Below are 24,888 nucleotides of genomic sequence, written 5' to 3'. Positions count from 1 at the left end.
CCCCCTACAAAAAGAAGAAGAAAAGAAAGAAAAAGGAAAAAAATGCAGCAGGATTAAATCCTGTATATTTTACAGGGAACGAAGAGTTGGAAAAATTATTGGGCGTAAACTCGGCGAGCAGGCTGAATACAGCTCGCGCATTAAGGTAGACTAAATCGTAGAATATGGAGGCAAGTATCGCTACAGAGAAGTAGAGCGGCAGGTTTCAGAGTATTTACAAGTCCCGATCTAAATTTATGGCGTTTCTTTTTTATTCGGAACCTTCGGGTCGGCACGTGCTTACGAAATCGCACTTATTTAGGGGAAAATTTAAATATTTAGCGAACGTCAGAAGCGGTTCCAGCGAGTAGAACCGATACTGGTTTTCGTTTTCGTTTGGCAACGTTTGGACTAGCCGAGAGAATTGTTTTGATTGTTGGCCGCGCGTGAACATATACCAGTGGAACAGCTAAACGATTTCTGCTCACGGCGATTAGTGTCGGAACGATCCGATTAATTTCCATTCCTTTAAGATTTCTTTCTCCTTTTGTAATTTGTCTTCTCGGTCGATTTATCGAAAGGAACGTATATTTTTCAAGATACTCGCTTGTCCCTTTCAAGTGCTTATCGGGAAAGTTACATCGATACAGCGAACAATCGTAATGATTAAACGGTTTTATCAAATAACGATCCATACTCGGTAAAGTGCAAAGGTATCGTCTTTCATCACGGTGGTAATCGATCATTCAGTCCAATAGAAACGTAGACTAAACATGTTAAGTACGCCTGAACGAGAAACTCTATTACACCTACGATATATATGGTATCCAGTCGTTATAGATATCCAATAAATGCCCATTTGTTCCGTTACAAGCTAATAACGAAGTTTCACGCTCTTGACGCTAAAGTCGCAAAGAAATTTAGTATGGTAAAAAGTAGCATTTATCTTTGGAAATGAAAGAGAGGGGAAAGAAGAAAAGAGACCGATCGATCGATCGAGAAATAGGGTCGAGAAATAGAAAGAGAAGTCGAATCTTGCATCGATTCGTGCGTGTTACGTTGAATCGTAGATACGTTACAGTTGCAATTGTACAAAGCTTTTACATAATACACGACTGATGTTACGAAACGAACTTTTGTTCGACCGTTTGCGATTTCTTATATCTGGCAATTCACGTTTTTCGATCTTGTTTTAATAATACACGATTTTATCGAGAAAGAGAGTGAAACGCGTTAAGCGATCGACAACCTTAAAACGGAGCCGGATAAGAGGCGGTCTGTGGTTATAAGCGCAAGATAACTTCGTATCAAAAATGTTAACCAAAGGGAATTTCACCGTCGTCCGTATACATACTTCCTTTATAATTTATACAATTAGTCTAATTTATAATATATACAATTAAGAAATAACAATTGTCCGAATTTAATCGTTACACCGCGTACTTTTTTCTGTTGCAGTGTGAGAAGCGTAATGCACAAATACCTGGAAAAGAAGAGGGAAGTTAACTTCGATAAGATATTCAATCAAATGTTTGGTGAGCAACTTTCGAGTATACTTTGTTGTTATCGTGGTGTTAACGTAATCGTGTGGTTCCATTTAGTGTCAATTTACGTCGAAATAACGATCGTCGACGAATTAACGCAGAAAATGTATTAACGCAGCCATTGAAAAAGAAAAAGAGAGAAAGAAAAGGAAACAAAACGGCTCTAGCCAACGAGTCACAAGAGCGGTCATGGTATTTGGAATTAATGGAATGTCATGTAACTACCGATAGAAACAATAAAATGTATTCGTACAGAAGATCCAAATTAACGACAGAATAGATAGTAAAAACTTTGCGAAATCCTTTAATCTAGGTCGACTCGCGTTTCGTTTTTTTTTTTTTCTTTTCGTTTCTTTCCTTTACCAAAGCACCTTTGTTGGAATTATCAGATCCAGAGTTAACAAGGATTCATTGATTATATAAGAACAAGACGACGAGATAAGAGAGCAGTCAGACTCTCCTAATTAAACCTTTAACTACGCCGTGCTTAGAAGGAAAAGTCGTTCGAGCTGTAGGTTAGGAGCGTTAAATTTCCCATCAAATTTTTACGTTCCGCATGCAAACGACGCGTCTTTCGTTACAATCCGTTTGAATCGCTACGAAATTTCCTTGGAAAATTTAGAGCAGCTTCGAGATTACCACTCGTCGGTTTAATAAAATTTTTCCGATACAAGTACGTTGTACGTAATTAATCGCCAGTTCGTGCGATCGGAATGTCAGTTACGCGGGGTTTCACGGTGGAAGGAATAGGAATATTCGATTTACAACACGAGACGACACGAGACGAGTACTGGATTTGCGTTCAAAACGGCGGGAAAAGAGAGGAAAATCAATATTTGCGGTGAATTTTTCGTTTTTTCTTCTTTTTTTTTTTTTCTTTTCATCGTACAGATCATTTCTCGTTCCTCTAAGTATAGTTGGTCTGCAAATATCTCCGCTTTTAACGCGTAATTATAGCCTCGCAACGATAGTCAACCCGCAAAGAGAATTGAAAATCAATTTTACAACGCTCATTGAACTGTACGCTGATTGACCGACAAAACGTATTTCTTTCCATTTATTCAGATAGTAAGTTCCAGTGATCGAGCTATCGATTAAGTTTCCGTTGAAACGTAGAGACGATAAGAATTCTTACTTTACAAGAACCGTTGCTTTCGAAAAATCACTTCCTTGGCAAATTATAGTTCGTTTTTAACGTACAACGTATCGTTGGAAGGAGCTGATTTTACATTGTGTCACTGATTAAGCAGCATCTTCGTCCGTTAATGACTATTACGAGCCATTAAAATTTTTAGACCTTTATTTTTTTAAACCTCCCCATGTTATTTAAACTACAATCGTATTAAAAAAAAAGTATTACACGAAAGGATTATTCGGCGAATGTAAACGTATATATGTTAGCTCGTAAATACGTATTTACAAAGTGAACGACTAAATAAATAATCCTTCGTTGAAATTCTTAAAAGACATCTAAAGCAGAAGCGATACATTGCATGTAAATGAGGCAAAATCAGGGAACGGTAGTTTTGTATAATGTGGAGTCTAGCGTCTTTATCGGGATTCCTCCTTTCGTTGCAATTTAAAACGCTTCGATTTTCATTGCAAAAGGCTGCAACGTTATCGATCTGGCAGTGGTTTAAAATAAGATTCACCTAAATATAACATTTAATAAAAGAAAAAAAAATGTAATTTGTATCAATATACATATTTTAAGAAAACGTCTACGTATTTCTATTTACACTTTTTCTTTTTCCTATAATGTTAAATACACACGAATAAAAATAGTTTTTTGCGTCAGCAAAGTTAAGGATCTCGTTAAGCCTACGGTTAAGCTTTCGGTTTAATTCGAAATAAAAAGGTTGCTCGAGCGAGTTTTAATGAAAAAATTTGCTAAAACGATCGCAAAGATCACGTTGGTCGAACCATCGTGCCACTTTTATTTATTTTGTATCTACGCATCGTTGGATTCCTGTCACACGAAAGTGACACATTTTGGCAATTGGCAATCTTCGGAGCAATCGTCGATTTGCCTACGAAAATGCTACTTTGAGAGTGGAATAGTTTCTAAGATAAGTTATTATTTTTTATGATAAAGTTGCGCTACTTAATAAGAAAGATATAGAATGTCTCGATCCGAAAATTTAGTTTTAGTAGCCCATTTTTTACGTACGAATATCAAAGATTATTAGCTAAATTGTACGAAATATCAAAACTGTGGATGGATAAAACAGTTTGAACTTTGTCAGCTTATACGTAATTGCTTCTTTACGCGAATTAACTTTACTTAATACCAAAACGATGAAAAACAACCGTTCGATGTAATTTCTTCACTCGTGTCACGTACGAAGGTTTGCAAGGTTCCAAACGTATTACGTTTAAAGGTTGGATGCATGTTGAAGTCGCGAAAGCGTCGAAAAGAAAAAAAGAACTGCATACATATGTAGATCGAATGACGTCTTGCTTCTTAATTACATTTTGTTTTTCTTCTTAAAGTGCCTGTGGACGACTGTGTTAGACCTCTTCACAGTTTTCTGTCCTAATTAGAAAACAAAGTTTCTCACGCGAATAGTGTCTGATATCGATGTCTTTCAAATGTAAATTTTTAGGCATACCGCTACGAGGTAAATCGATATTTCAAATATTACGAGGAAATATATCGACGAGGTGAATTAATAAAATAACGCTTTATTGGCCAGTCACCACTGTACTCGTGTTTGCTCTCGTCGATCGATTTGGGCAACTATTAAAATATGAAATTGCGTAAATCGTCGTTACATTGTGATATTGTTCCTTGTGTCGGATATAATCTGTTTCAAATTACTCGTATTACATGTTCCGACTCAATTAAGATATTGAAATTTATCCAATTTGTTTTATTCGAACGTGGAACTAGCCGATGGCGTGCTTCAAAGCGTTAGTTTTTATTTTATCGCTACGTAAGGTAGCTGGTCAATAATATGTTAAAGGATATAGTCGCTAACAAGATAGCTAGATAACTAACAGATAGCAAATAACCGAATAACAAGCGAATAGTTTATACGTGCGTTAACGTAACCACTCTAATTTTACAGGCACGACTAATTAAAGTATTATTTTTGTCTTTACGATTATGTATCCGTTTTAATGTTAATGATCGCGTATAGATTACCGAGAGCCAATTAAAATTTTGTCCGACGAATGATTTCTAAAATCAACAATTTTAACAAGTAATTCCAATTTCCAATTATTTTTAAACAAATTCTGTACTTTTTACATGTTGCAAACGATAATGATCTCTCTCCGTAATCTGTGTTTGCCGCGAGAAAATCAGATAAGTACACAATGCACGCAACAGGAAGTGCGTGTGTGCGTGTGTGCGCGCGCGCGTGTGTGTACGTGTGTGAAATAATTCCCAAACGATCACACAAGTGGTAGGTTAATTCGTAAAACTAATCCCTACGTGTTTTCCAGCATCAAAAATAAAACAAAGTTAAGTGCATGTCATAAGTCTACCAAGTGATGTAAACGATTATCCTTAAAAGCTAATAATGCGCCAATAAAAAACAATTAATTATTTACATATGTATATGTATACGTTTTAGTTAAAGCAGCTAAGGCGAAGTAGAGAGCGTGTAGCTTCTTTTGCATTCACCGCAACATGCCAAATCGATGCATGATGTAATCGGGGACTGAGGGAAAAAATTCATTAAATTATCGATCGGATATTCTGTTTTGTTTTTCTTTTTTGGCTTTTTTTTAATTTTTATAGAGTTTCTAAAAAATACGATTCTTTCATTGAAAAATGCCAAGATGACGTGCACGTGTACAAAACTTCGTCGAATCACTTTCGAGAACAGCTACATCGTAGTAAAAATTTCACTATTATAAACAAGTAGCGATAAAACGCTGCGTAATACGTTTGAGTTAAACCTATGTATAAGCATTACGTGTAGTATATTATTTATCTTGCTGAGAGTCTTGCCGAATGACCTAATCTAAAGCATTGCGTATAAATACGTGCACGGTATATCGAACAAATTGAAACGTGAATTTGCAGAATCCTTTCTTGTCGGTTTATAGAACGAGTGCCTGTAAATGAGAATAGAATAAAATTGAAAGAGAGCGACTGAGAAAATAACGTGACTTTCGTGTTCTCGTTCGTTAATGTTAAATATCTCTGTGGGAATTATACCAAAATAGGGCGACGATTACATACATACCGATTAAGCATCGTTCAGGACAATGCCGTTTCGAGCCCTTAACGAAATACATCCGTTGCTTAACGTCAAGTCTCTGTATACACGAAATCCGCTCTATCGCGCAATCGATCCCTGAGACCGTTCGTTTCGAATAATTTCCAATCGTTATTTATACTTGACTATAATTGACATATGGCCGACGTATAATTATACTTGACAAACGTAGATGCTAAAGGTAGTTTAGATTTGACTTAAATTACGTATTTTGCACCTAGTTCTAGCTTAGTTTAGCTTGGTCGTTGTCGCTGAGCTGTACCGTTGATGAAATTAATCTTTTTATCGAACTCGACGCCTCGAACAACTGCTTCGTACTTGGCAAAGAGTAGTACAGCTCGATAAGCTAAGAAATCAATCGGCCGACCGATCGTCGATATTATCACTGCTAATTAATTTGCCTGATAGGTAATTTTATTTTGCGATCTTTCAATCGCGCTTCGTTGTTCGCGCTTTCGTAGAAATCTTGCTTGAACGTAAAGAGTATTAACACGTAAAACGTACTTTCGTAGATACAGCCGACAGGTAAAATTAATTGGACCGATGGAAAGTGAATTTTTTGGAAAGACGCGAAGAATCGATCGATCGAAGCATGCATTGTTTTTTCCCCCGTTACCTTGTGATTGCAGGTTACCTCTTATTCAAAGACTACTGCGAGAATGTGGCGGAGGAGCCGATTCCGCAACTTAGCTTTTACGAAGAGGTTCGTTTTAGCTCGCACACAAAACTATTTAAGTTGCAGTAGCGTGGTGGCACGCATCGTCATCTCCGACTCCATAAGGAATTTCTCATTTATGCATTGTAGATCAAGGTGTACGAGAAGCTGGAATGCCCGGAAGAAAGGAGGATACTTGCCAAAGAGATCTACGATAATTTCATCATGAAGGAGCTGCTGGCACACTCCCATGTGAGTAACATCTCGTTCATCGAATGTAGCTTTTACGTTAGCCAGGAGTGACGATATAGCAACGGCGTAAACGAAATCGTCCACGAACGTAACGCGCTTGTAGCCTGCTCGAGATCGTACGTTAATATCCGAGAATAATTTTATTTCCAGTTCGAACCCCGATCCACGAGGATAGGTCTTTCTTTGAAATTTCCTGAAAATAGATTAGATTCACACCTAGCTGCTACGGTTTCACATATTTACACAGTCGTATATCTGTTAATTTCTTTTATCTGGCAAGTACGATCGTCTCGACTCTAGATCTAGACAAACTTTTCCAATTTCGTCCCACACATCGTCTCCATTTTGCCTGATAAAAGTTGTCGTTGCTCGCGCAAGGACGTAAGGACAGTGCCGGGCGAAAAAATTTGCCGATATTGTAAAAGCTTCCTCCTCCGACTCCATTGTGTTCGCTATTGTGTCCGAAAGTTTACCACGTTGCACGTTTATCCACCATCCCGATGATTATATTCTTTTATGTTGGCGAGCTGCAAGTTCCAGCACCCGAGATCCGAAGATTGAAAGCTCGAAACTTTTAAATCGAACAGACGTTGATGTATATTGAAATCGCGAGTCTTCGAATAAGGCTACAATTTGCGTTAGAGCCTATCTCTCTCTCTCTCTATTTCTATTTATTCGTTTTCATCTTCTGTGTCTATGGAGATTACGCTATGAGTGTAGGCTTAAAGAAAAATGGGGCAAATTAAAAGATTTGGGTTCGTAGGTATTCATATTGAAATTGATTTCATCTGTGAATGAACATTTTCAGCGTTGCTCGGAGGAGTCGGGAAAACGTTTCCACCGGTGCATCGGTTCCCAGAGGAACTGCTTTGACGGCGTTCGCTTCGATTCTTAAAAACGTAACCCAGAAAACTCATAAATACGGTCTTGGTACATCGACAAACGACGTAATCCAGTTTGTTTTCGCAATTCTGCAAAGTACTTTTGAATGCCGATTTAAAGATCTTAAACGTTCCTTAACTTATCCGCAAGCTTAAAGATCGATTTTCTTTCGCTTTCCTAAGCGGTATATCTCCTTGAAACGCCCGCGATTACCTCGAACGCGTGCGTTTGAGATGTTGATTGAAAAAGAAAAAAAGAAGAGAAAGGTAAACACGAGAAATATAGGCTTTTTATCCGTGAACTGGCGAGAAAGCGGCCGAAAATCGCTTTCTCTAAACGATGAAAAAGAGAGTCGCGTAAAAGATTGAACCGCTCCTCTGATTCTTCAGGCTCTGCATGAATGTTTGAATCCGGAAGTATCCGAAATAGGTCTCTTCGCGGCGGACGAGGGCTCCTAATCTCTGGCCCTCGATGTCTTCGCAAGAGCAACTATTTCCGTGGCTTTTTCACGCGACTTTTCCCCCGGTTAGTTTGCCCCTAATTTTAGCCTCGACTTTGATCGCTATGTGCTCACAATTTTCCCCTTCGACACGTTACGGAATCTTCTTCGCTGGCACAAGTTTCTGTCCATGCTAAAGCGAACGAAATAATCGTCTTCGATCGCTTCTACACAGTTATTTTCAAGCGTAGCGTTTAGTCGTTCGTTGTTAAAAGCGCAGCGATCACGTAAAATGCAAAACGCTAGTTTTTCCATCGTCCGAAGTATCGTTACGTGTCATTGGGACGAATAAAATACGCGATACAACTGCATTTATTGAAACCGAATTCGCACCGATTGAATCCGCTTAGATACGAGTTCCATTCCTATTGTCCACATTTTAATAAGGCGCGATAGGCCAACTAGGAAGAATCAGTGTAGTGTCGTTATAGAAACTTTAGTTATACGATCCGCGTTTATAAATTATAACTTATAAGTTATGACCGGATATGTTTCTATGAGAACAACTAATAGAATGGAAGAGGTTTCAGCGCGCAATGTTTGAAACGTCGTTTAGAATTTACCATCGTGCTGCGTATTAAGTAAAGGAAATCGTGGTACTGTCTTGAAAGTATATAGACGGATTTGAAGAAATCTTGTAAAAATCTACGCGTTATAACTTATTTTACTAAATTTCATATTCTAACGATTAGAAGTCTATGTAAGAGGATATCGCATTTTACGAATGAAAATTTCTATGTAAATCTTGAAATGTCTTCGAGTTGGAACATTCGAAGGAAATTATTCGACGTATCGATGAATAAACTACGTGAAAAACCTGCGAATATACGTGCGAACAAAAGTTATCGTTATTGACATACTTCCAAGAATTTCCTCTATATATGACTATCAAATTGGTCGTGTAAGATGTTTGATATCTATACATAGGCTGTAATATAGCATGCGAGGTGGTATGTCTAGTACGTATACCGACTTCTCAGAATCCCTCGTCTGTCAGTAATTAATGCGGCGGAAAATTGTTATTGCCGACATAGAAACATCGATTTAAGTAGCTTCGTTTTCTTAATTTTACTTGTTAGCATCAAACGAAAGCAAAATTCTACTTCAAACTCGTATATATTGTTTCGTTGTACGAAGTATTCCCGATGAAATGGATAGTAGTCTCCTTGTGTACGTAAAAGCAAAGGCGCGATATAATAAAACGCTTACGAAAGAATCGACAAAAATATTTCTACGTTCGTAGTAGTTCGCCTGTAAGCAGGCTATCCTTTTTAAGGGCACTATAGATAAAAGAGAAAATCAGTTTATCATTTTAATAGTACGGTAATTTTGGTTTCAGGAATACTCCGCGGAAGCGGTGTCCCACGTTCACAAATACCTTATGAAAAACGAGGTTCCTGTTAATTTATTCGAGGTTGGTCCCTTTTAACGTTTTATTGCCTTGCGATTGTAAATATGTGAGATTGTAATTAGAGGTTTCTATTTCACGAGAAAATAATTATTCGCTACCAATACAATGGTGTAACAATGCAGCACGATTTGATAACGATAACTAAATAAAAATAGAATTAATCTTAGAACACTAGTGTAGTGGGGTAGTACGTTTGCCACTCGATTTTCCTGTAATTATTTCACACAGATGTTAGTTTATTTATGTTACACACACATAACGTATTTTTCGCTAACAGCATCAGGGATACTGTGCGTATCTCTTTATAAAAAGAGAGGAGTAATCTTATTCTTACGATAGGCGGCAACAGCATGTTTATTTTGACCGAAAAAAACGGACATTTCGCGTGTGAGCCGCCAACGCATTTAAGAACGTGTATTATCGAAATCTTATTCAAATTAGAAATTGAATCCTTCCAGCCGTACATAGAAGAGATTTTTAATCACTTAAGGGGAGAGCCGTTCAAACAGTTTCTAGAGAGGTATGTCGGCCAGCTAGCAAAAGAGAAACAAGTCGTTGGAAAATTTTTAAGAAGTTCTGTTTCGTATTTTCAGCGAGAAGTATACTCGTTTCTGTCAGTGGAAAAATCTAGAACTGAACATGCAGGTAAGCGAGAAAGCTCGTGATCGTGCTGTAATTACAACGGAATTAAAATTGCAATAAATAGCGGTTAATCGTAGAATGATAATTTATATTCATACCGTTGAACAAACTATCGTTTCAGTTAACAATGAACGACTTCAGTGTGCATCGAATAATAGGAAGAGGCGGTTTCGGGGAGGTTTACGGGTGCCGGAAGGCGGACACAGGGAAAATGTACGCGATGAAGTGCCTCGACAAGAAGCGAATAAAAATGAAGCAAGGCGAAACTTTAGCGCTCAACGAAAGGATAATGCTTTCGGCAGTCAGTACCGGAGTAAGCTTTACTCAAGGATGTGATATCCTAAAAATATGGTAGACCGTAAACCGTAGGATGTAGTATAGTAACCCTTGGCTCCATCTTGTCAAATTCTTAATCATCCAGCGTGTTAAAAAGGACACGTAATGGAGATTCGCAAGAGCACACTAGAGGTGTCAAACTCTCGTCGTTTATCGCATCCGTCATAGGCGTGAAACGAGTCGTAAAATTAACGATAGTTCTAATTTCAGAGATCGATACTGAAAGACTTTCCTTCTATCGCTTTTTTTTTCTTAAATCGATGATACATAGAGACAATATACAAACGAACCATGCGCTTTAACAAATCAGCTACATACGAACAGTATGAATATAATTCGCGAAAGAGAAAAGCGCAATTTTTAGAAGACGAAAAAGAGAAGAAAAAAAAAAAGAAAAAGCAAGAAACACTCGGATAGAGAAAATCGTCAATTATCGTTGAAAGCAATATCTCATATTTTATCCATAAATCTTTAAATCGTTTCTGAAAACGACGTATAAAATGAATTACTCGCCTACAGTCTAGATACTCTAAACGATAACGATTACTTTTCAGGTGGATTGTCCATTTATAGTGTGCATGACATACGCCTTCCAAACGCCGGACAAGCTCTGTTTCATCCTGGATTTGATGAACGGCGGCGATCTTCATTATCACCTTAGCCAACATGGGGTGTTTAACGAACGGGAGATGAAGTTCTACGCGGCGGAAGTGATATTGGGATTAGAGCACATGCATCGTAGGTACATCGTTTACAGGGACTTGAAGCCGGCGAACATTCTCTTGGACGAACACGGTCACGTCAGAATATCGGATCTGGGGCTAGCTTGCGATTTTTCCAAAAAGAAACCGCACGCCAGTGTGTAAGTAACTGTGCACATTTGCGTTACAATCTCAGACGACTAATATTCTCGTCACGTATAATGAGAAATATTCCGTTTGCAGAGGAACACACGGATATATGGCGCCGGAAGTCCTCTCGAAGGGGGTAACCTACGATTCCAGTGCCGATTGGTTTTCGCTTGGCTGTGTGTTGCATAAATTGTTAAAGGGACACAGTCCATTCAGGCAACATAAAATGAAAGACAAACACGAGATAGATCAAATGACACTAACCAAGGTTTGTTACTTTCGTCCTACGTTTACCTGACTATCCATACTTTGATCGCTGATCGATTTCTGATCGCTACATCGCGGTTCGTATTCCGTCATTCTAACGAGAAGGTTAAAGAACTGATAAAAATTATTTTAGAACGTCGAGCTGCCGGAAACGTTCTCGCGAGATTTGCGCTCGTTGCTGGAAGGTCTGCTACAACGAGACGTAAATAACAGACTCGGCTGCCTTGGCGAAGGTGCGGACGAGTTAAAAGAACACGCGTTTTTCAGTGGTATCGATTGGCAACAAGTTTATCTCCAGAAATACACGCCGCCACTTATACCACCGCGCGGCGAGGTAAACGCCGCAGACGCCTTTGATATCGGCTCCTTTGACGAGGAGGACACCAAGGGTATCAAACTTACGGACGCGGATCAAGAGCTGTACAAAAATTTCCCTCTAACCATCTCAGAGAGATGGCAGGCTGAAGTAGCCGAGACTGTATTCGAGACAATCAATAACGAAGCGGACAAGGTACGAATCGTTCGCTCGTTCGGCAATTTCCTTTTATCCTTCAGTTTTTCTCCTCGCCTTTCTTTTTCTAAACCATCTTTTCGTTTCTCGTAGTTGGAAAATAAGAAGAAAGCTAAGCAGAAGCAACGGTTCGACACGGATGAGAAAGGTACAACCATCGGTAGTTTATTCGTTCGATAATCTTTCAAATAAGGATAATCGTCATATCGAAAGGTATTTGTTACAGGATCTGATTGCATTTTACATGGTTATATTAAGAAATTAGGCGGCCCTTTCGCGAGTGCGTGGCAAACACGTTATGCAAAACTTTATCCTAATAGATTAGAATTGTACCCTGAGTCGACGACGAAGCCTGAACTGGTTTTTCTTGATCAGGTAAACGGATGAATAAATTTAATAGCGATGCTTGATGAACATGCTAATTAAATCTCGTGATCAAACGAGTGACATAAGATTGAAATAAGCGAGGCGAGGCTAGGAGTACGATTGCACGTAAACTAGATTCGTTAACTGAAATTATCGTACGATTCGAAAATATAGCCTTTAAAAACGTTATTTATATAAATACCGTAGTATCGGAAAGTTAGTTTTTTCGTCAGAGGCAAAAGGATTTGAAATGTAAATATAATCTTGTTACGATCCTCTCTAATATCCTTCTCTTTATTCAACTACACTTTTGCAATTTACTCATTAATATCCCTATGACTTTTAAATGTCCTAATATTTTGCTAATAAAATCTGAAATATACGTGCATTATATATAGCGTTTACTTTCGCGTAGTGCACTAACAGGCATATCATCGTCGTGTGATATCACCGACGATTTAAATCTTAGAAAATTGAGAATAGTAACTATCCCACTTCTTCTTTTTTCTTTTTTCTTTTTATTAGATAGTATTTGTAAAAGCTGCAATCTGTTAATACGATCTTGAATAAACTGTTAGGTGGAGGAAGTTAGTGCGGATCTTCAGCACGTGAAAGGAGAACAATGTATCGTCGTCCGTATGAGAGACGCAAAAATAGTACTTACGAATCCCGTAAGTATATTTTTATGGCGTATCTAAAAAATGATTATTACTAGAGTACCATTATATTAGCCGACGATGTATAAAAACGATAGTTGTATCGCTGTAACTAAGAAATTTCATTTTCAGGATGAAATCAGTTTGAAAGAATGGGCATTGTCACTGAGATCCGCGCACAAATGCTCGATGGAGATGCTGGGTAGCATGGCAAAGAAAGCTGGTAAGATTTACGGGACTGAACGAGACGCGGTGATTCCGGCAATGCAGCGTTCGACGAACGGCAACTAGCCCATTGCTAAAACGTACACGCCGTCATCATACTCCAGTCCCACTGCCCCCCAGCAGCAGCAACTTTTTTTATACCGATAATCAACGCAGAGAGACGAGACACCTAGAAGAACGTTCAACGAGTGAATCGACCGGGTAATTGGGAGGCGATTCTTCCAATGTAGCCGACAACTCGGAACCCGAAAACCGGAACCCGATAGCCGGGACTCGGAACCCGGGACTCGGAACCCGGAACCCGGGTCTCGGAACCCGGAACTCGGGACTCGGAACCCGGAACCCGGAACTCGAAACCAGTACTATCTCTAAGACTCGAAACAGCCCCAAAGAAAAAACTTCCCTTGAACGGCGGGTAGCGTCGCGCTGTATAGAGACTATAGGAAGTAGTGTCGTACGAATCGTCGCGTCGTTATATTTGTACGTTAGCTGTATGTGCAATGTGGCATAGGAACTAGCGACTGAACAATGCCCATCGACACCCACGCGAGCGCGCGCGCTCACGCAAAGAATCCACACGAGAGACATACATGCACGCATACACGTACACATGTACACGTAAAGAACACGAAAATGCAACCGGTAGTGTATTATTGTTATATCAAATACGAAATACACCCTGAATCCCGATTATACTTCTATACCGCTCGTTTACTTAATTTATTTACTAATGCAGGACGATTTTATATTGTCGTTACGTAAACGGTAACGCACGCGCGCGAATTCGTTTATTTATTGCGTTGAAGGAAACAAGAGACAAACGGAGGAAGAACTCGATACAGTTTGTGTACATTGTCGGTAGTCTATCGAGGACACCTGTAATAACGAACAAAAAAAAAAAAAGAGTAAATAAATAAATAAAACGAAAACATCAATCATGTACGCTCGAGTGGATAAAGACGAGTTCGCTCCGGCAATAAAATTGTGCGACGAACGCAGATTTCACGTCTATATTTTTTCATTCTTCTCAGCCCTATGTCCAATGCACGGAAGTAAGTAGGTTTTAAGTGGATCGAGTAACTCGACACGAAATAAGAAACGTCTTCGACTTTCTTTCTCTTTACGAACAATTACGTTATCATCTAATATGTAATCTTTATATATTTCCAGCTAAAGGTAATCATAATAAAAAAAAGTGGACACGAAACAGTTTTCACCATGACAAATACGAACAAGATTTGAAATCGTAATAAATAAACGCTAGTAAGTGACAAGATTGATACGGTCGATATCATCACTATGGCCCGTATGTATTTGTGTTTACTATGAAAATATTGTATAAATTGTTTTATGTATTTTTACATGTGCATAATTTAATTACACCAAGTATTATTTATTTATTTATACGAATACAAACAGCAATTTATTATTGTTCGAAGATTCGTCTAAAAAGTTAAATGTTTAACGGTTTAATAAGTTCGTACGATAATATTGCAATAATGTTACAACAAATTTTTAATCATTAATAATTTAAAAAAATGTGAACTCTACGCAGTTGTATTTTATTTATTGTTTTTTAATTCAATTTTCACAATTGATTAGAAATTTCCTAGAGAATATAGCGTACGTAGAACATGTTCTTTATATTAATTTCTTAGACGTACTCTTAGTAACGTGTTTCATTTCCGATTTGCATAGTTTTTATCGCGTTGTTATAATTTTCTGAGATATTTATTAGGGTAACAAGAAAACGTATCGCTGACAGAAAGAGAAACAAGATTTATCGACATAACATCAAACGAGATATAAGATGAAATTCTTATCGTTGTCTGTTGTTTCCGGACTAGTCCGTTTATCATTTTCATGCCATTCGCGATATTACCGATTTAGCATCGAATAAGATCTTAGCATTACTAGTGGCTAAAATTGAAATTAATATAATGTTAATGCTAATACGTATCTTAGGAGAGCGAACTTTCTTACCGTTGGATTATCGCTTCCAACGTTACCGATTCGCTATAGAATAAGATTACAACATTAGTAGCGATTGCTGTTAGTACTAAATGCCATTAACAATAGCTTCTAGATTCTAGATTCTGGATGTTTGGCAATTAGAAGCTGCGTGTACCGTGTTAAATATTTTTTCGCAACTTCTTGAAATTTATACGAAGAATATTTAACTTGGTAGATATTTTCGTTATTAAATTACTCGAAATTTCGCATATGCGAGTAACGGTTAACGTAGCGTGCACTTGTTATAGCAGGATCGCTACAGAGGGATCGATTACGTTTCGGTTATTCGAGCAAGGAGATGAATAGTCGAAAGCAAATTATGATGAAACTTATTAAAATTAGTAAGGCGTGGACGTGATTAGGTTTGATTATGCCGAGCCATGCGCCTCTAGTTATTGCGTATGCCTGCCTTATACATTGTCTTCGTGACAGCTCTTGACACAAGTAATCACTGTACTACGTAGGTTCCGCTCTTTGAACCTACTCTAGGGTCAATGGGCGCATGAATTTTAAACATCGTCACTGGCTTCCACGCTCTAATTAGACCCTGTCTTAGATCTTTACACTCTACGTCACAGCTGTTTCCAGCGGTGTCTTTTTTATCCTTACGTAGAATTTTTATCGGTCTATTTCGAAAAAGGTGGAAGCGCTAACGAACGAAATGGGTTTGCAACACAGCTATGATCCAACAACGCTATCGATAAATATATTAACTATATCGAACGATCGTTGCATTCCTTAGCGTGTAAACGAATAGTACTTTGTTCCAATAAACCGGGCAATATTAATTGGCGTGTAGGAAAAACAAAGTAGGATAAGGATACTTGTCGGAAAGACTGGAAACGGAAAGAACGGTTTATCGAAAAAATTGATGCATCCGTATATTATTTCGTAGCGGTTGCCTCGCTTGACCTCGTTCCATGATTCGAACGAGACCAGTATTATGGATCGTTATTAAAGGAACCCAGTTTACTCTTATGCGTCTTGCAACGAAACACCGCTGGACCGAACGAAGAGGGAAGGAAACGAAGTTGGAAGCTACGCGTCGAGATCGTTGTAGAAAAATGACCGGTTATTGACGCTGAACACTCGGCTTCGTACACACGGGTTACCTTAAGGGTGGAGATGGACGTCCGGCGATCGCGTTCCGGTCGTTCGAAAGGGTTTGAGCGTGAGAGCTTTTCATCGGGCACGGTAATTACCCCCAGCGGTCAGTGTCGACGGGAAAGCGAGGCTTCAACCCCCTTCTGGTTCGGTGTACCAGGATCCTGCATTCCCTCGTCGTTGCATTAAGCGGAACGGATTAACGAACACATTGAATCCGGTCGTATCGTTCGGTCTCTAGCTGCGATCACACCCCCTTCGGCTCGCGCCTCTTTTATCGCGTTTTCGATAGTAGGAGATGGGAAAAGGGTTACGAAGTTGGTAGAATTTTCCACCCGGTTGTTTGACTTCATCCGCGCATGGTCATTGCTAATAAAAGTATCGCTACAGATCGGACTAGCGCATCGTTTGTTCAAGACATTTTATTTTAGTGAAATATATTTTGTTCGAACGAGTATTTCTTGAAGTTATCTCTGAAATAAAATTTCAAAAATTATATCTTTTCTAGTTTTGTTAATCAACGGTTCCGATATAAACGAAACGACGAAATCCGGCAATATTCGAAGTTTCCAATAGACGTTGTCAAAAACACGCTGCACTTTTCTCGAAGGATTAGGGTGTCACGACTTGGAAATGCCAAAGCGAGGAATCTCTCTCTCTCTCTCTCTCTCCCTCTCTCTATCTGCCGTCGCCCCTTCAGTCTTTGCACCCTGGTCGAACACAGGTTGCGACGAACCTCGCGCAATGCGATTAAGTTCATTGTCTCCCTAATTAACCGGCAACTTGGGCCAACTCGTGTCGAGGAATCCCTTTCTTCTGTTTACAAATATTTAATTATACGGTGACACGCGCGGGATTGCAGAGAGGGCTCGTTCTCGTGTGTTCGCAGGACGCGTTTAAAGTAGATAAGTAAGTACCTAACCGAGATTAGCCGGAAGTTTGCACGCACTTGATTGCCCGACGTCTGAGAGTTCGACAAGAGCCCGAGGGATTAGCTTCATCGTCCTCCTTCACGACTACGCTGGTCGTCTAGTAGAACCTGATAAGCATAAAAAGTCGAGGCTTGCCTCGTACAAAGTACAAAACGTCTGCATCGTCTTTTAAAGCTTGCACGTTGAAGTTTAAACCGGTTGTTCGATATCGCGTTGCCGATTAGCTCGTCATTGTTGTCGATCGATAGTTAAATTTGATTAATGTGGCCGGCTAGGTTGCAAAAATATACGTATACGTATATGTTACGTTATATGTTATAGAAAATCAATTCGATGGAAAATCACTCGTCGATACAGAAAGAAAGCTGCTAAATCGCAAGCATTGAAAATAAAATTTGTACGCGTAATCGTCGTCGTTCGATGATCTAACGAGCGGTCGGCGGGATCTGACGTAAAATTGGAAGGCAAAAGAGCGACGAATAGGAGGCAGAGACGCGTGCACGCGCGTGCATATCGATCGACGCACGATGCAAGCAATTCTCGGTGCGAATAAATTTCCCGATATCGTTTCAGGCAGCATAAAAGTCTTTCTTAAACGTAGTACACAGGCCAAATTGACTGCGCGATACCCATGTTCCCGTTATTGCTTATGCGACTCCGTCGTTGTCGCAGGAGCTCGCAGTTAACAGAGTGGCTGCTAAGCAACAAATCTTCGTACGGCCGTTTAGAAAGGATAAGGGGCGGGTTAAGCGACACTTTAAATCAGGCTAAACAAATTTTACGTTCTCTCGTCTTTACGAGCTAACGAAACGTCGAGAGAAAGAATCGATAGTACGCGATGTACGCGAGCGTAGAGTCGGAAGGAAAGATAAAAGAAAGGGAAGAACGTAAGAGAGAATGGAAGGAATCGGAACGTGTTTGGCGTTCCTGGCAAGACGCACAGAAAATTCAATTTTTTATAAAGCAGCGTAGAACTTTTTATTTTATTACGCGTATCCAGATACCTCAACGGTGAATTAACTCGTCAACGATCTTCGAATAACGTCTCAAGCGATACTTGAACTCGTAACCGGCTATTTAAAACGCGTCGTTCGACCGGCGATCGTCGGAAATTTATCCGAGTCCAACGAGGGAACTTTTGCCGAAGTTAGCAAAGTTCGTAAACATTTCTCCGATTTCTTGCCACCGTGTCTTCCTAGTTACTTTAATTAGAGTCCGCGTTCGCTGCTCGTACACGTACTCTAAAAAATTCAGTAAGTCGTCGGTAAGTGCAAGCGACTAAATCGGAACGGTCGAACCGACGCTAAGTTCAATCGCGTTTTAACTCTGCCCTTGATACAGTTCCGACGATACGGTTCTCGGAGGAAAAGAACGGAAGAACGTGAAACGAACAGGCTCTGGGAAAGTAAGTAATTGTCTCGATAGTCTACGCAGAAGCGACCGATAATCGAGGAAATTGTGTATTTTCAAAACTGCGTTTCGCTCTCTGCGAACGCTCTCTCCTTGCTTTCTTCTCGCACTTGCTGCGGGCTACCGTTCGAACGTTAACGCAATGGTTAACTCGGCGAGGTCAGGTTCCAATCCCGGTTACGAACGAGTCACGAACGAGTCACGAACGAAAAGCTGCAGTCACGAAACCAACGATTCTCCATGTTGCTCGCGAAATCATTATATTACTGCGTCTCGGGCTTCCCTCCGCGTGTAATACCTATATAATCGTATACCATAAACTAGGCGAACGTTACCAGGTTTTTACGACGTTTTCCTATCTAGCGTAAAAATGAAAAATCAAAGCTTCCGCGTGCCGTAGAAAATTTAACAAATTACGATGTACACCTGCTTTAAATATCTTGTAATATTATCCGTATAGTAATTCGATCACTCGAGAAAGACAGAAAATTATAAAAATAATAATCTTCTCATTAGCGGCAAAGTGCTGCGCAGTGTCTAGATAGGTAGCTTTGATAAAATATCAAACGTCTTTACGTAACGAGTCTCTATAAATCTAGAGCAATTAGAAATTTCCATCTTCAAATAAGAAATGACAAATTTGTACGGTAAAATTTCGCTTCGGCGAGAGTGAAATTTTAATTCAAAATTTTCCCCAGAAGACAGGAAATCTTCAACATCGATCACGATTCGTCCCAACACGTACTTTCTATAAAAAAAACCCTTAAACCGAATCAACGCAGCAACGACTGATCGATCGGAAAGATTTTATTTCGAAAAGACTCTATTTCGAAGAAAGAAGGGCTCGGCTGATTCGTCGTATCTCGGTGTTGGTAGGAAATTTGGCTTAAAGTTGCGCAGAGCGTTCTATGGCCGTCTGCCTGTTCCAGTATTAATGCTTGTAATGCATTTTGAACCGGGCGATCTTTGCGGATTCGTTTGTTCGTTCGTTCGCGCTCGTGACTCGTTGCCAGCCGAACCAACGAAAATACCAGACCGAACGAAAAATTTAACGTCGCTGGTGGAAAGAAGCATTAACCGATCCGACGAATGGCCCACTCGTCTATCGAACAAAGCTCGTGGAAAGGCAGAAAGATCGAAAGCGCGTCTTGACACGAGAATGGAAGAATAGGCGACTCGTGGCCGTCGTCCAAAATCAACTTTATGACCCAGGAGAAATATTAATTTGTAGCTGCGTTAAAAGCATCCCATTCTGCTACGTTATATCGATCTTTCTTTCGTCGCGATGGCTACGCGTTTCTTATGTTCTGGAAATTCTCTTTGATCGATGCAACGCAAACATTTTAGGATAGATTATTGTATTTGCTTCGAGATTGGAAAAGGTTACGTAACTTTTAAAGGGCCGATAGACTCGATTCTTTACAGGGAAAAGATCGCCGGTCGAAGATATAAATGAATTGTTGGAAATAGTAAAAACGAAAGAATGAAATCGTACAACTTGCCGTCACGGACTAAATTATACGCGATAGCGTAGATGAAACGTGTTTTCTTCTTCTTCTCGTTTATCTATCTTTTTTAAGCGGTACTTTGAAGATGTGCTAACCGTTTCAGTTTGATATATAGGGGTTGATTTTAGAAACTGGGTCGAGTTACTTTACTTTCTTTCTAAGGGAAACTGGGGAAAATTTGTGGAAGCGGAAGTTGCATGATTTAACGAAGACTACTCCGAGACACGAGACTTTCCTTAGACGCGCTGGCGAGCAGATCAGTTTCTTAATTTGTAGTTTGCAGTCCGACATCTTGTTACGTAATTATTTTATGTTGCATACTATTTTGAGCGTATGGTATATAAGAAGTTACATACGATCGAACGCGAGTCGAATGGTATTTACGAATGTAATATAACGATATCGTAAAATCCTGTAGCTCGTCTACGATCGAAATATCGTAATCGACGAATAATTAAGTAGTCGTTTAAAGATTTAGAAACGAAAGTCGGATAAGAGGATTTGACTTTGCATTCGTTCCTGCATAGTAATAAATATTACTCGAGGGAGAATATATATATATCGACAAATTTTCCGCGTCGAGTTATGCTAAACTTTCAGACATAATTTCCGTTGGATCGCACAGATGGAGCTCTGTACACGAGATCTTACTTCCTTCGCGCGATACAAGCATAAGCGTCGAATGCTCGACGACGTTTTACCTAAACTAATCGTATTAGTCTTCCTTGTGCTATACCGTACTTAGACCGTAATCGTTATTTCCTTACATTGTAATTTCGCTTACACAGGTACTGTAGATATCGTTTGGCCCGATCTCGACCGAACCTACGTCTCCCGTACGTCCACCGTACGTCCACCGTACGTCCACCGTACGTCCACCGTACGTCTGCCGTGGTTGACTCATCGCTCTTTCGATAGGTTGATCGCGGGCGGGAATGGACCGTGCCGTGGCTCCCACCGGTATCCACGGTACTCGTCTCCGGAACTTTGGTAAACGTCTTGCGAGACGTGATTTTCAAGGTTCGTCGAGTCCGTCATAAATGGAGCGAGGGAGGAACGTAGGCGGCGAAACGTGGAAGCGGGGAGAACGCTCGCGAAGAAACGCAGAGAAACGTACGGAGACGGGTCTAAAGATGAAAAACAACGGTCGACTTAAACCATCGGAGATACTAGTCGAGTTATTTTATGTATTCGTGTGAGTTACGTAGGTGTAATACGGTCGTGAACGCGTTACAGGAGAAGCACGGGGAGCAAGAGGCGAAGGCTGAGGCAGGACAGAGAGAAATAGGCGGAATGAGTTCATCTCCGCTAATGCAACGAGCTAAGTTAACTCGCACATCCTTCTTAACGTGCATAACCTAGCGATTATGCGAGGCACGCCGAGTCCGCCGACCGGCGAATATTCGAGTAATCGCTCCGCGATGTACGATCGTCGAAACCCGAATAGACGATGCCGTGTGTCATCGCTCGGACCAACCAGCGGAATTTCGAAAGTGACACGCCGCTCTATACTACGTTGCGGCTGAATTCTGGTAACAGAGAGTTTCCCTTCTCTAATGGATTTTTCCCCGAGGCGGCGTATTTTACCCATCGAAAATTATTATTGCTCGTTTCGCGATAAATAGATTCCTCGTAAACAGATCGAAGAAAAATGCTATGAATTTTTAGGCACGCTTATTAGAAAACGTAGTATTCCGGACTCCGTTCGACTACGTTAAATTTCATTAGAATCTCGAAAACACGAACATTACGATGTTCTTTCGTTTGGAAAGCTTAGAAGATTGCTATTGCAACGAAGACCGAGACCGAGAACGTATCGTCCCACCAAAGCCTATAGTCCGCGCGAACCCGTTTCAACGCGTTTTCTTCTTTTTTCGATAATTCGCTGGTGGAAACGGAGCTCGAGTATAATTTAAGCGTTATTTAATTCCGCCGTAGCCCTGCCGAATAGCCGATTTGATGCACGTGTCGAGTTTCATTTTGGTGGATATAGGCTCGCGTTCGATCGTTCTCCGTTTTCCAACGGCTTCTCGTAAGATGCAAATTACGGTATCGCACGAAATATACAACATCGTTCCGAGCTGTACGTACGATGACACTTTATCCAAATCTCTGATGTTTCGCTTACGTAACTGCTATTTTTCTTTTTAATAAAATAGACAGCGAGAGATTCGTGCGATCGTAATTGTTACGCCGATTTAAGTAAATCGAACGTAACTTGCACGATAGAGTTACTCACTCCAGTAATTCCTGTATTTAGTCTCGCAGACTTATTTTTACAAACGACTTTCGCACTTGCACGATCGATCGTCCACCAAGAAGACGAATTATACTTTTTCCGTTTTCTCTTGCGTGTTTTTTTCTTATCTCCTCTGTATGTACATGTATACGTACGTTGTGTTTCGGCCCTGGCAACCCGAATGGCTTTTCTTCGTTCAGGGTCCGTTTTACGCCACGTGCGAATGCGAGCTGCCCTGGGGGAAACGTACGCACGCATACACGCACAGCGTGTCCAGCGAATAAAAGACGATATGTAAAATCGTTAAATCCTCCTACGTAAAATTCTCCCATTCGATCTATACGTTACGTCGTTGAAATATTTTGCACGATGCCGGAGAACCGTGGCTCCCGCTTCGGAAGTTTCATCGCTATGGGAAGGAAAAGATGTGCAGGCACCGGGTACGTCGAGTAGTTTATGAAAATATGGCAGCGCGATGCTCCGCGTGACCAATCGTTGATGCGGCTGTACAATGTTCCAGATAAATAATTTTTTCCTATTTATTAGAACGGGAATTACTAAGAAAACATCCATGCGTCGAAAATTTATAGTTATTTAGGACGAATAATTTATAGTCGATTCGCGTCATGACGATTCTGCGAATATCGTAGCAAAAATTTGACATCGCGGTAGAGAGATACGAGATAATTTCGCTGATATCTTTATACGTAGCTTTTTTGCTAGATTCTTTAGTTGTATTTTGCGTGTACACTGCATACTGTACACGTTACTATCGTTGAGTCCGAGGTCACGCTTCGTTTGATGGTTCCATGGATTATTCATCGGTGAATTGTATGCAGGAGGCACGTATTTTGACCGTTATGTTTCAGCAGGGGAATGATGTTGTTTCGTTTAAAGAGGCGAATTTTTTTCCTTTCTATTTCTTTTTTTTCTTTTTGCACGAAACAGAAGCCACCATTCGTGAGTTCTCTTTATATTTTACGTAGTAGCGTATTTTAAAAGCTCCGATAAAACGAAAGCATTGATACAATTGGCCGGCTTTTATTTTCTACATTATGACAGTTTAGAATAATATACGTCGTACATATAATATAATAACGTACCGGTAATTAAGTGGAAATAAAATTCCGATTAATGTAAAATTTTTCAAAGTCATGTCTGAAAGAATCATATCCGATTAACAGAGGTTAAAATCAATTTTATAGTTCCTTCGGTCTTTCATTAGCGTCGCAGTTGAAAATTCGAAGCATCGACCGAACGAACAAACTATTCTACTTTCTCCTTTGAAATCTTCTTTATCCGATATTTCCGGATGCGAAAGACGACTAGTTTGACAATTTGCGAGCTCGAACACATTCCTACACCGAGAAAAACTACGTTCTTACGTTTACGACTTTTACTCGAGGCGCGGCTAACGCGGCGAATTTTCTCGGCTACGGCCAATTTATAACGAACGTCTAGCATCCAATTAATTTTACGCAGTCATCGCGTCGGTTCGATTCAGACTTATCCAGCTTTTTTAATTAAATCAATTACCGCTAGTTTAATGCGCAGGGAATTAGGTAAGCAAACCGCGTGAACGTTCTTTAAACTTTAATACACTCTTTGCAATTTAATAACCTCGCTGCCACATTTATATTAATTTTCACGGAGCTAATTAAGCTCGAATTGCATGACACGAGCGTGCAATACCATGCACGGTACGTACAATAATATGGGTTATATCTTAGCGACGCTTAAAAAAGGAAAGAACAGTAATAAATAAGAGGACATTGTATCGAACGAATAAAATTTAATATTTCTCGCTATACTGAGAAAAATAAATTTTTCATTGTTCGTGAAATCGGCTTGAAATATTATAGAAAGTTTGAAGTAGAAATCAATTACACAACTGTGAACAAGTCTTGTTCATACATTTTTTCACTTACACACGCTTTAAGCTCTTAATAAATGCGTGAACACTCGGTCTAATTCCAATACTCTTATTCTAGGAAATAGTTTACTTTTAGAATTAACGTTTGCGGATATCTGGAAAGCGTCGATTTTTTCAGATTCGCTGCTCTTCTATCGTGATTGCACTTTGACCTAATAAATTCGATTAAAGATTTTATCTAGCGTCCCCACATGCGTTCTATATTTACGTGTATATTGTAACCGTCGAATCGACGGTTAATTTTAGAATTTTGTAATCGACGCTGTGCGGCATTTCACGAGGTTTGGACGCGTGTCTGGCCAAAGATCAAACGAAAACTTGATTTCAATGAAGCGCCGCCAATAAATACATGGTTACACGACAACGTAATTGTAAGCCAACCGGTCTCGAACGATGCATTTCACCGATTCCTAACAACGTCCTCCAATGAACCAATAAATC

At 39.8% G+C, this 24,888-nt stretch overlaps 1 protein-coding gene across 2 annotated transcripts in view; it reads left to right on the top strand.

Annotated features, from left to right (window-relative positions):
• The window catches only part of LOC100748232 (G protein-coupled receptor kinase 1), a 23,918-nt gene extending 10,474 nt beyond the window's left edge, over positions 1-13,444 (top strand). Inside the window, exons 2-15 of one of the 2 annotated variants that reach the window (XM_012391562.3) lie at positions 1,438-1,514; positions 6,385-6,458; positions 6,561-6,662; positions 9,383-9,457; positions 9,913-9,974; positions 10,048-10,099; positions 10,218-10,409; positions 10,987-11,294; positions 11,377-11,551; positions 11,684-12,061; positions 12,155-12,209; positions 12,288-12,436; positions 13,006-13,098; positions 13,216-13,374. In XM_012391562.3, coding sequence (XP_012246985.1) covers positions 1,438-1,514; positions 6,385-6,458; positions 6,561-6,662; positions 9,383-9,457; positions 9,913-9,974; positions 10,048-10,099; positions 10,218-10,409; positions 10,987-11,294; positions 11,377-11,551; positions 11,684-12,061; positions 12,155-12,209; positions 12,288-12,436; positions 13,006-13,098; positions 13,216-13,374 — 1,951 coding nt within the window. Of the gene's footprint in view, positions 1-1,437; positions 1,515-6,384; positions 6,459-6,560; positions 6,663-9,382; positions 9,458-9,912; positions 9,975-10,047; positions 10,100-10,217; positions 10,410-10,986; positions 11,295-11,376; positions 11,552-11,683; positions 12,062-12,154; positions 12,210-12,287; positions 12,437-13,005; positions 13,099-13,215 lie in introns of those variants that run through there. The other variant, XM_033323631.1, reaches the window with a different exon arrangement.
• The last annotated feature ends 11,444 nt before the right edge of the window (positions 13,445-24,888 follow it).

The sequence above is a fragment of the Bombus impatiens genome, unplaced genomic scaffold, assembly GCF_000188095.3.
Source record: "Bombus impatiens unplaced genomic scaffold, BIMP_2.2 scf_1080, whole genome shotgun sequence".
Classification (NCBI taxonomy): domain Eukaryota; kingdom Metazoa; phylum Arthropoda; class Insecta; order Hymenoptera; family Apidae; genus Bombus; species Bombus impatiens.
This window is presented reverse-complemented; position numbering and strand designations above follow the sequence as displayed.